Genomic DNA, 13,208 nt, shown 5'->3' with positions numbered 1-13,208 from the left:
AGTCTAAAATTTCAGGTGCGGCTTAGATTTGGGAAATTTATTTTTTTCCTTGATTTCGAGTCTCATTTTTCAGGTGCGGCTTAGAATCGAGTGTTGCCTAGATTCGAGTAAATATGGTAAAAGCAGACAGGGCAAGCATAATTTATATACATGAAAGAAGATATTGCTTCAACTGCTCCACTTACGAATAAGATGTGACTCCTTTAAACTTTACATAACAATCGGATTGCTTAGTACACCCATAAATTATTCAAGCTGGCATTTTTTATGAAAAAAATTACATCTCCATACAATCAGAGCACCAGTTGCTATTTGGGATACAACCGCAAAGTCAATAGATATCCCCAGCAACCGAAACTGAGCATGGACGGATCAGAGTGACATCACAGGGAAATATCACCTCCGTGAACCATGAAGGTGTAAATGTGGTGAATCTAATGTTTTGGGCTACATAAGATGGTAGACATTGGCTTCAAGTTTGTGATGTAATGACAACTCCCTTCTTTTTTAACCTCCATGGTTTTTTCCCTGTACTGACTCTTGTCTGTCTTGAGTGCTGCTTATTTTCATTTACACATCAGGGTCAAAATTGCTGTTGTTGTGATAGCTGTCTGTTGTGCAGTTTGGCATCTGATTGGTAAAAGAGAGGATATGAAGGACTATTCCTTTTATAGAAAAATTGTAATATAGTAACAAAATGCAGGAACAAACGATGTCAATAAAGAGTTTATCAATGACCCAGGCAGAACTGTAGTGGAATTTCTTGCCAAAAGTCGTGTGATAACTTCTCTACACTCATGAGAACTGAAAGAATACGAAAAGTGTCATTCAAACACTCCAGAACATGTTCATGTATTTGCTTGAGAAAATATATACTTGAAAACACATAAGACAGTATGCAAAATACAGTAAATAGTGCCTTTTTCCTTTATCCTTTGCATCTGGTTTTATTGCTAACTGTCACATAACGCCACAAATTATTTTTCTCATCCAATAATTCTGACTTTTTCGCTATTGAAATAATTTTAATTAAAACATGTTTATCTATTTAGGTTCTTATTTATGCACAGTGTAGGTTTTTTTCTCTGTAAAATGTAAATGCTTTTTGCTTCCAGTTATATATCCCTCTTCTAGGAGATCACTAAAGTGCGCATCATTTATGACGGCCGCCGAGTTTAGGTTTGTTCTGCGCATCTGACGTCACAAAACACAGTCAGCCAATGAACAGAGAATGACGTTGCCAGAGCTCGACTGCAGTGCAGAGCATGGACAAGTGTCTTCAGTTTTAGAAGCGTTCAGTCATAAATAAAGTAATTGAATAAAAGCAATTTCTTGATAGCAGACTTTCTTTTATAGAAAGTTTGGAAAAAGCATTCTTTATACCAATTGCTTCATATTATATTAATCAACTAAACCAAACAAGCAATAAGCCTCCTAATGCAGGCGATAGCAAGGAAAGGTGTTTGTGTCATTCTCACGAACCGCTTTTTCGCAATAAAATTGTTTATTTCATATTGTACTTCGACAAAACGTGAGTAATTCATAGTCATACCAACAGTGTCTGTCATTATTTTGCGTGATGTTTTAGAGTCCTCCAGGACTCCTCTTCAATAATGAGCTGCATTAGTGTAAGAGTTAAGGTGTTTGGCTGCTAAGTGATAGGTTCTCAGTTCAAACCTTGTTCGGTGCTCAATATTTTCTTTACAAGTGGAAACAGTGAAGTTGACTACTGAACAACTCAGCAACTAGGATACAAACAGCAAAAAGGCTGTATCTATGAATTTCCACACAACAGAGGACACAAACCCTTGCCAACCACTTGTAACCATTGATAAGCACTTAGGCACTACTAACACAGAAGTCAAACTTCTGTGTCTACATGTACAAGATATCTGAAATTGAATAAATACATTGATCACAGACAAAAGTATACAAGCATGATCCGTAAGATATGTTATATTCAGAGATAATTCTCCAAATGCCCTTAGCATCCTTAGAATCCAGAGGAGAGACGTGATGATCATTAATGGAAGCAAAATTATAGATCCTTGCAAACCCATTTCCAGAAGGACAGACATCCTGACTCTGCCTTGCTTATGCATTCCAGAAACCATGTAGTGCCAATCAAATGCAGACTAAATGAAAACAGTGGAAGCCATGAACATTTCACTAGAATAAATGGAAACCTGCACTTGTTATGTGAAACACACACCTTTCTCAAAATAGAGTATTCCACATGGGCATTCAGCTGTTCAATTATCTCCCCACACATATAAATTCTACTGAATACAATACATAATTTTGTAAAGTCAGGAGGTCTTATTTGCTTTGTCACTGTTTTTACTCTATAAAAGAATACCTAGAACAGTAAATGTGCTGTTTATGGTTAAGTACACCACATTAAATATTCAGTGCAGCAAATTTCATATAAATGTGTTGTCAAGTATTGTAAAAAAATGTAATATACCCAGTGTAAATATTGACATAATTTGTCTTACATATGTAACTCACTGTGTAATGTCAGATCACATAGACCAAATAAATAAACATGGGCTCAATACTGCATCTAATACTGTGGCATCTTGAATGGTGCCCATACACCAATATTTTAATGGGAAAAATAAACCACAAGTATCAGTCAGTGTCTGCTCTTACTTTACAGAATAATTTCTTGAAAATTGATATTGTGTTATTAATACATTTGTTGTGTTTGTTAATGTAGATATTGCAAATGCTTCTTATTTTAGCTTTATACTTACATCAAATGTAGGGTCACTTTTTCACATAACATCCACAGATTAATACGGCCCTTGATCTATCTGTTTTTGCGTCATTCACTTTTCAGATACCACAAGCATGATCACTGCTAGTACATTTCAAGAAATGGTCCCTATTATGAATTTTTTAAATGTCAAAGCACATACACAACAAAGTTATTAACACAAGCAAACCAGAATATTCCGAGGGTGCTTCAAAATTTAGCCATTATATGTACGTTATAATTAATGTGAAATGCAGTCATGTAAATGATCAGGGTGTTCTCACATTTTACAGTGAGAAATTGTATTATAATTATAAACATTGTCTTTCCATGTCATATCAGGCAAACACACTTTGTATTTGTGGTGAGGTAGATCATGTGAAAGGTTTATTAGAAAATCCACAATAACTATGTTAAAAATGCAAATTTCTACTTCTGTCATTGTGACAGTTTTATAAATATTTGATGTAATCCATAGTAGAACATGTTGATTGTGTTGCAGTAATCCGAATTATGCAGCAACCAGCACCCACAACAGAAGCATATAGCACCTAGCACCCACAACAAACATTAAGATGTTGTAGTACTACAGCTGAAATAAGGACATGAAAGTTTTTTCCTGGAAAAGTTCAAGTATTTAGTTTAATTTTTTATGAGATATAGAAATTTTCCTTGAGTAGACCATCCTTCTTTGTAAAGAATGTGCATACGGTATATTTGGCTGGGAGTCCCCTTCTGTGGAGTTCGGCTACTTATGCGTCAATGATGATGAAATTACGCAGTGCACAACACAGACACACCCAGTCCCAAGCAGAGAAGACCCAGGGCCCCATGATCAAGAACCAAAAATGGTGACAGTAAGACCATGAGCTATTGACAGCTTTGTAATTTGTACTCCGAGGCTCCAAAAATCATGACTTAATTTGCTAATGAGATGTAGGAACTTCTACAAATTAGCAAAATGCAATCACTGGACACTATTTATACTCTGCTAGTTGTTGAAACACACAGAGAAATATGTGCTTTCATGCAACTAAATAGTCCCGGTAATTAATTTCAGCAGATGGAGAATTTATAAAAAGGTAAATTGTTTGATTACACTGCAGAGTGTTTAGGACCCAGGACAACTGGGAGGTCCAGGAAAAGCCCAGGAGTTTTTTTCATCCAGGAGAAAACTGACAAAATCCTGGGAATTTTCATTGTTTTAGTTTTCAATTAAATTTTTGTAATTTTGACTGGTAGGACCCATTACTCTGAGGGATATTACTGTATCCTGCTACTGCAGAATAATACTGCACCAATAAAACATGAGCGAGAGAAAAAACAAAAGTAAAACTTAAGTTGCAAAGGAAATGCGCTGTATGAAACAACAAACAGGTACTTGTACAATCATCTGACAACAGCAAAGGCTTTAGGAAGACTATGCAATGCTTCATAACAATAAATTGCCTCCAGTGAGTGTGACATGACAACCATTTACATTAGATTCGTTTGAACAGTTGCGAGCAGGCTCTTGCGCATGTGCAGTTTAGTTGCATATGAGTAGTACCTTCTCCCACTTCTGGATACAGAAGTTCGGCTATTAGCTGTACAAGCAGTAGCAGCTCCCACTTCTGGATACAGAAGTTCAGCTATTAGCTGTACAAGCAGTAGCAGCAAGCAACCTGATGCTACTTGGAAAAATTTTACTTGCTCACCCAGGGTGCCAGAATCACCATGTGCAGCAGGCCTGGAGGGGGGGGGGCACAAACTGGGTATCTGCCCCAGGTGCATTAGACATTTAATATGGGTACTTTGTGAATTATATTTGTCATGTATAAAAATGACCATTTGCGCCAAAAAACTCCCGTTGATTTCATGTATTTTAGAATTGCTGCAATGTTACAAAGGCCTATTTTGTTTTATCTAGCAGTGACAAACTAGGCATAATAAGATCAAGAAACCACACCAGTCTTGGGTACTATTTGTATTAACAGCTTTTTCAGTATTAGACAATGACATTTTGATTTTTCATATAGCAAAATATTTGATGAACTTTGATTAGGTAATAGATTCTTTCACAGATGGGAAAGCGCATCATGTAAAGCTGTAACAAGATTAGAGAGAAAAAATTGCTAGGACCTAATTATTGAAGAAATGTATATTGTCTTGCTTGTATCTTGTTTTATGTATCCTTTATTTAATTTCATGTCACACAAAACAACAAGTTATTAGCAAATAGGCAATAAAGATTGCAAATTTGCTGAAGAGTTCTTGTTCTCCTGGTTACAAATAATCCCATCTAGTATTAATTGTGTGTGTTTTTTTTAAGAGGGTTAGAAGTCAAACCAGCTGACTGGGAGCAGGAGAGGCACCACAGGACATTTTAATTTCCACTGTCCTGAATATAGCTTGATGGCATCCATTACAAAATATACATGTTTGAATTTGACAGAATGAAATACAGTGATGTGCAGTAGAGGAATACAGTGTGAAGAGGCATGATGCTGCACTTCTACACACCTAAGATCAAATAACATGTCGTATATTTTGTCAAACACGTATGTTTTATGTCGCAGACTCTTCAGAAAGGACATATTTTTAAAAGTCCTATCTCAAACGCTGCTGGGTGGGGGGGACACTATCTCCTATTGACCCGGTTCAGAAATATCGTAAATCTGGAGCTGATGTGAGAGCAATCTGAGTTGTTGTGGGGAGATGGGTAGCCTTCACGTGATCCGTGTTTATGTTTAGTGATTTTGCTGTTTCCTCTTCGTTTACTTCTCTCGCATCAAATAAAACCAGAATGGATTTCTGTGGCTGGGAGTTATCAAATGAATTAAAATACATTTACATAATTATGGAAGGCTAAAATGTGTTATCAGCATTAATCACCTTGCTGAGGAATGAAGGTTTTTTTTCCGATTTGCTAGAGAAATTTGGCTTTTATTAATCTTTACTGCTGAGGCAGTCAATTTATTTGAAACAAAGTGTTTAATTCTGCACTATTGACTAGCTTTATCTGTTTGCTGCATTTCAAGTGCATGTTTTCATCTTCTAGCACATATGGTGTCATGCCATAATAAAGAACCAAACATGAGATAATACAGTACTGGTACTCCAAGAAAATTTATATCCCAAAACCTACACTGATAAACTTAAAATCAGGTTGAGATACTTCATTGGGTATCTTGATATACAAATATGCACTTTAAGCCGAATTATGCATTTTAATATGGTTCATGAAATTCTGATGCTCTTGGAGTATCCTTTGATGTCTTGTTTCTTTTATGGCATAATGTAAGATCTTCGGGGCTTCCTGCGTCATCATAGCTGCACAAGCACAGTGACACCTGTTATCTGGTGCTCTATGGCAACTTCTGGAACAAACTTGTTTCTAACAGGTCACGGGAAAATATTGCAGATGGTGGCTTGAAAAGCATTACTTTCAAAGTAAATTTCCTTTCACACAAGATGAACTATGTGCGAGAATGTATGATGAATTTCTTAAATGACAGAGCATTTGACTCTCATTTAAAAATCAGCTCTTTGATGATGATGATGATGATGATAAGCTATTTAGAAGAATTTTGAGCCCAGAAGATCAGACATTTATCTCATTATTAGAAATTTTACTGGCACATTTGTGTGATGTATTGTAAAGTGCATCATGTGCAAAAAAGATCAACATTATATGTGAAAGCTTCTCTTGCAGCTTATTAATCTTAGAGACCAATATTACATGTGAAAGCTTTGCTTTTCTTGTAGCAACATTACGTATATTAATTTAAACCATTAACTTTTTCTATTTGTGTGTTCGCACTGCTCAACAGTGATGTTGCTATTAGGTGCCTACATCATGTGTCCTATGCTTTGAATATCCACTGTCATTGACTGACAAGATCATGTGACATGAGCTATGACTGGCTTACAAAAGTGCATTGCAGTCTCAATTTAAGTGTTTCAGAAAGTAACATGGTGTTTAGTGGAATTCAAATTTAAACTTTTGTTATATGAAAATGTGCGGTGTACATGTTTCTGCACAACAAAGATCTTTCCAAATCGAGTTTTTTTCTCCAGAGTTTCGTTTGCTAAAGTGACGGGAAATCCTACAATGATCTATGAAACCATAACCATTCAAAGGATTGATAAGTTTTACAGTTCCAATGGAAAGTATACCGTCACTTGACACTGAAAAAGTGTATTTTAACCCGGGAGAAAGTTTATTTTTATCTGGGAAAAATCTGGGGATTTTTTTTTTTTTTTTTTTTCCCTTGTCCACATACACAACCTGTACTTGCATGTGTCAGTCTGGATAGCCAAATCGTTCATTCAGATTGTTTGTAATGCCTTTCAGTCAATTCTTGATCATAAGGTCACTTCATGTAGCTCACTGTTATTCTGAAGAATGACATTATTGGTAGGATACACAAAGTTAACACATTTGTGTTAGCAGCTAACTTTCTAAATTCCCATATAGGTTGTCCGTTTTTTCATTCTACACACAGAACTTCACATAAAAAACTATTTCAGTGATATATTCTTCTTTTAGGATCACTTTATTAGCCTTAGGTAACTACTTTCAGCAAATTTATCTGGAAATTGCAAAACAATTGTACTATACAAAAACTGAAAAACACAGTTATGGCACAATGTTTACCCACAGAAATCAATGTAGGCACACTACTGCCTTGTATTAAATGATATGAAAATTGCAATTTAATTTGCTGAAACTACTTATCAATGTACACATATTGTCAATCAAGGCTAATGAAGTGATCACACAAGAAGACTACACCATTGATAATTACTAATCACCTCCTACACAATTGACAATGTCAGGTAATTGAAAAATTATTTCATTGTTGTGCCATACCCTTGAAGATTGTGTTGGATTCTTGTTGAAAACACCATTACATGTTGCTGTTTCCACACTGCTGTGTGTGTTACGGTGTCTTCAAATTGACTGACATTGAGCTTTGAGCAGGCTTAAAGCTGTCACTAGAGTAAGCTGAAAACCATCATCTTTATTTATAATCCTGTAACTGGTTCTCCATTGATTACTTTCAGGTGCAGCCCAGGAGGTATAGGCTTAACGTAGCAACTTAATGTAGCATACTGAAATCCTACACATACACTTTTGTGCTTTCATGCTTCCAACTGTTATCATCCATCACAATAGCATGTTGTCTTAAAGTATTTCAGTATACAGAGCTCAGAAAATCACTGATGAAATCCTGGTAATGAAGTTAAAACTCTTACACTCAGATTTATGAATGAAGTATTACAACAGTCACCAAATCTGATGTACCCTGAAACTGATGTAGCTTGTCCCACATGTTACTGGAGAGGAACAAGAAACAAACCTACAGTGACGGAGTTCTTTCCATACATCACAAATACTTTGGATGAAATTGGAAACATTCACTGGAAATAAAAAGTTATGCATATTCAATTTGCTGCCAAAAAATAAAGCTTTAATAAGCTCTGTGAATGAAACATGAAACTCTGAAAAACCAGGAATCTGCATCATCCCATGCCAGTGAAAGAACATTTAATTAGGTTGACCATTCAGATTGTATAGGGAGGTACACAGAGCACAGGTGCCACACTAGTAAGTAACAGCTAATGAAGTTGGCTGTTGCAGATCGTTTCCTCTTCACAGTGAATAACATGAAGTATGGCAGGAGCAAATTATTACAACAAACCAATACTTTCTGGGACTGTGTCAAAAGGAAATTAGTAGAGATCAAACAATGTAATGAAAACATAGATTGCTCTCAACATAAAGATGACACATTAAGTTGCAGTCAGGCACAATTAAAAACACACATTAGCTCTCAGCCACAGGCTTTGCCAGGAAAAGAAAGAGAAACACACACCATTCGTCCACACAAGCAAGCACACTTCACGCACACATGACTACCAACTTGGTAGCTCGGAGCTTAGAACAGTTAAAATAATTTTTGGTTTAGTAAAGCATGGGACCGAGTTTTAAGCCAGCTTAAAAAACAACACGAGCTAATTCAAAAATTCACCCACACTACTCTTAATTGAAAGTCTGAGGCAATATCACAAAGACACATCTCTTCCACCCCATCAGTCACGAAGTCAGTTTGCTAAAATATTGCCTGATTTTACACAGCTGCATTTCCAAAAGCTATTGAAGACTTTTGTGTACCATTTGTTTGTTTATGTGTATCATTTTTTTTTTTTTTTTTTTTCATAATGTGAAGGAAGGGAGAGAGTGAAATTAGCTCTCAAGTCAAATAAATGCACTATCCAGTGTTAAAATCTCTATCCACAGGTTGATATCTACCATAGTGCTTTATTCCTTCACTGCAAAGAAACAGTGAAGACATGTAGATTGTATGTCAGTCTTTGGCTCACTATCTGGTCCTCAGGAACTGTATGCTGATAATTTTACCTTTGCTGTAGGTCAAATCCAGGTGGTAAATATTCTTCTATGGGCAATGTTCAAATGCCTCAATGAGTCAGATATTTCAAGCAACAAAGATGGACTTAGTTCATTTGATCACTTTTTTACTTCCTGTAAATTTGTTGCATCATACATTTCTTGTTGCAACATCTAGTTCAGGGTTTAAAAACTCACTTACTTAGAACTGGAGCATTTTTGCTAGTCCAGGATCCTACCCACAAATGGACCAGTTGTAGTATGCCAGGAAGTGAGGGAAATGTGTTAGTACATGGTTACAACAACACTGGAGGAGCACCAACTCTGAAGTGGGGGAGGGTCAGTTTTGAAAGTGATGCTACCTAATAGCTGGAGTTTTGAGCCAGCATCTTGTATCACCACCAGTGACTTTGCTCTTCAGTCCATAGTGGGAGGAATCTTATTTTTACACAAAAAGATGGGTTTCCAAAATGTTTAGAGTGTTGCAAGACACTGAATACTTTTCGGAAATTCAGCTACAAAGGCACTAAATGTCTCAATCATGCTAAAAAGTTTGGCCTTGAAAAATATGAACTGGAGCATGTGCTAGAGATATGAAACCATTAAAGGAAGCTCTCTGAAGTTGAGGACGAAGGTAAAGTAAAATCAAATCATGGGTCAGCTACAAAATTGCACTACTTTTAGCAAAGTTCTTGCCCTCTTTCAAGGATGGTGCCATTACCAAACATGGCAGTTATGATACACATACATGATATGATAGATGATGTTCAAGATCAGTTTGCAAATTTTTGCAAACAGTTTGTTATGATAAAAGTGTACATATCATGGGTGCAGATCAACTAGCTATTTTTATCAGAGGTACAAATAGTGAACTTGAGATCAGAGAACAACTCCTGGGCATAGTAGGTATTAACAGAATGACAGCTGGATGTGACATTCCTAGTACTGTTTAAAAAAGTGTAGCAAATATTGGTTTGTCATCGAATTTATTTGTTTCTGTACCTACAGACAGAGTGCTTGTCACATTGGGATTTGTAACACTTCTGTAAGGGAAAATGAATAAATGCCCAGTACCTGTATCCATTGAAATCAGGAATGTTCACTGCATGATTCACTAGGATAATTGCTGTACAAAGAATATTTCTTTGAAAGATGTGGTGTCAGTTGTTCGTATGACTAACCATACATGGAAGCATGACTTCAACAGCACAACAGCCAGTATGGAAATCTGCTTTATTACACTGAAGTGCACTGGCTTAGGGACCAACGGTAAATCGATTTTTGTCTTTTAGATAAGATGAATATATGAAGAACAATAATATACATATTATGGCAATGAATAAAGCGTGTGTGTTCCTGAACTGAAATGACCTTCATGGAAAAGTGACCTTGCATTCCTAGCTGATATAACCAGCTATCTGAATAGCTTGAACATGTCAGGGTAAAGAATTGTTGATAACACATTTGGTCAAGCATATGCAAGCGTTCAGAATGAAACTGTCATTTGGGAGGATCAGCTGGACAAAGCAGTTACAGTTCATTTTCCAAGGTTGTCTTCACTGAAGGACTCTGGTATTAACATAAGCTGCAAATACTTTCCAAATGCTCATGTGATCTTAAGAAAGGACTCTAGTTTCAATTTAATGATGCGATGATACTAGAAGATGATTTTTATGTTTTCCTCTCCATTGAATATTGATGACATTTAGGTTGATTTGCAGCTTGAAGTAATTGTAGATTTCTACAAGCATTTCCCTTGGGATTGATTTTCTCATTCACACAAGTCAAATGCAGGCACATCAGTGTTCAGTTCCATGCATGTTTGTGAACAACTATTTTCCATGATGAACAATAATACATATTTGTGAAACATTGTCTGATGGTAACCTTAGTTGCATGCTCTGTGTACAATGTCCACAAGTGATTGTGCCAAATATAGGCACTATTTCCTACAAGTAAAAGAGAAATAAGGTGAAGACTGCAAGAGTTGATTAAATAAAATGAGAAATAAGTAACTATTTAATAATAAAAGTATATTGAGGCATTGCACTTTGAGTTTATCCAGTTATTTTATGGCAGTGAAATATCATTTCGAGTGACCTACATGTTTGTGATTGCAAAATTAATAAGCCTGAGAAATATGCCTTGTCCCCTCTCAAGTCTCCACATGGCTCCCCACCATCTACCCCTGTGCTGTAAAGAAGGGAGTGGAAGGGGGGGGGGGGGGGGACGGAAGGGCTACAGTACTCGCTGCTCATAGGCCTGCACTTGCTGTCTGCTCACAGAGCACATTATATATGAAGCCCTGATCTATCTGGTATAAGATTTCAAACAATGGAAAATCCAGGATGGAATGTAACAATATTGTGAAAAGGAGACTGCTGTCATGTTGTGTGTGTGAGTTGTGTATGCATGTTTGTCATCTAATTTTGATGGAGGCCTTATTTGTGACAGTCTTTTTGTTCTGCCCATCTGTGACTCACCATCCCCCCAATATGTTGCTTAACTGCTTTCCTTTTCACAACGTTGTTAGTATAAGGTTTCTGTACGTCAGTGCATAAAAGCAGGTTTAAGAAAGTATTCTTTGGAACGCTATTTTGAAGCATGCCGAAATTTTAACAGTTATCATATTTTGACTTGCATCAGCATAGTGTAATCTTACTAAATTTTTGCACCAGAATGATTCTTTATGGTATGATGTAGTACATTTGGGATTTTTGTGAGGTTTACTCTGTTCTCAACATGTTTTCTCTGATACCAGATTGTCTACTGTCTTTCACAACTGATGACTAGCTTTTGCTCAAGTTACGCCGCAGATACTCTTTCGCAACTAGTTGAATATATATTATTTAACCAAAATTTAAGTTACTGCAGTGGATATCTGATAGCACAAATAAATGTCTATAGATCAGGAGTGTATAATCCAATGTTGAAATGTTTTGATTGGAAAACTTAAGAGATGTGTAATTGCTGAAAGGTGTGTGCGTGCGTGCGTGCGTGCGTGTGTGTGTGTGTGTGTGTGTGTGTGTGTGTGTGTGGTGTGTGTGTGTGTGTGTTGCTTTAATGGTTCATGTATGGTTTTTGTTAGTATTCTAATGCTTAAAAAAATATTGACAGGTGCCAGCACAGCTGTGTGCTGGGCCATTTCCAATGCCGATGTCTGTACGTCTCCAACGCTTGCTACGGTCATCGGCATCCCAAGTGTCACTCCGTACGGCCACCATACCAGCTAATACAACTGGCACTGCATCCACTATTACTGTCAAGGCAGAACCTCCAGATCCTGATGCATATGCATCACCACCACATGCTACTGTCAGAACCATGTGAGTATCTTTACCAGACTGCAACCATCCCAAAATATTTGCATTGGAGAGTATTCAGGTACAGTTGTCAGCAAATATCTTTATAATACCCACCAAAGTTATTGTTAGGACAAATCTTTGATTGAGTAGGAATTGTGACCTTATATTTGATGCAATAAAACCTGCACATTCTAAAGAAGACAGTTGTGTCTCTGCTATATCAAAAACTGTTGACATATTTCTGGTCCCACAGTATCATATAAATTTGTTCAGACTTTTTTTTGAGATACCTCTATCTGCAGGAATCACCAGAGGTATAATTGGACATGTCTGAAAGAACAGACACCAATCCAGTAACCATTTTGAGTTAAGATACAAAGGAATTACAGACACTGGTTGAGAGCAGGCACTGATTGAAATAAATGTGGAAAATTGAAAATTTGCACTGGATTTGGATTTGAACCGGGGTCTCCTGGTTACTAGGCAGATGCTCTCACCACTAACCCATCCAGACACAGTAGCCATTGCAACTGCACAGGCTACTCTAGCACAACTCCCATCAGATCCAAATTCTCAACTTTTTTTTTTGTCATCAGTCTACTGACTGGTTTGATGCGGCCCGCCACTAGTTCCTTTCCTGTGCTATCCTCTTCATCTCAGAGTAGCACTTGCAACCTACGCCCTCAATTATTTGCTTGACGTATTCCAATCTCTGTCTTCCTCTACAGTTTTTGCCCCCTACAGCTCC

The 13,208-nt window shown here is 36.9% G+C and overlaps 1 protein-coding gene across 3 annotated transcripts in view; it reads left to right on the top strand.

Annotated features, from left to right (window-relative positions):
- LOC126284277 (uncharacterized) overlaps positions 1–13,208 on the top strand; it is a 112,789-nt gene that overhangs the window by 91,192 nt on the left and 8,389 nt on the right. For all 3 annotated transcript variants that reach the window (XM_049983095.1, XM_049983094.1, XM_049983093.1), the window contains one exon: positions 12,273–12,481. In XM_049983095.1, the coding sequence (XP_049839052.1) occupies positions 12,273–12,481 (209 nt within the window). The remainder of the gene's footprint in view (positions 1–12,272; positions 12,482–13,208) is intronic.

The sequence above is a fragment of the Schistocerca gregaria genome, chromosome 8 (assembly GCF_023897955.1).
Source record: "Schistocerca gregaria isolate iqSchGreg1 chromosome 8, iqSchGreg1.2, whole genome shotgun sequence".
Classification (NCBI taxonomy): domain Eukaryota; kingdom Metazoa; phylum Arthropoda; class Insecta; order Orthoptera; family Acrididae; genus Schistocerca; species Schistocerca gregaria.
The sequence above is the reverse complement of the archived record's forward strand: the minus strand, read 5'-3'. Positions and strand labels throughout refer to the sequence as shown.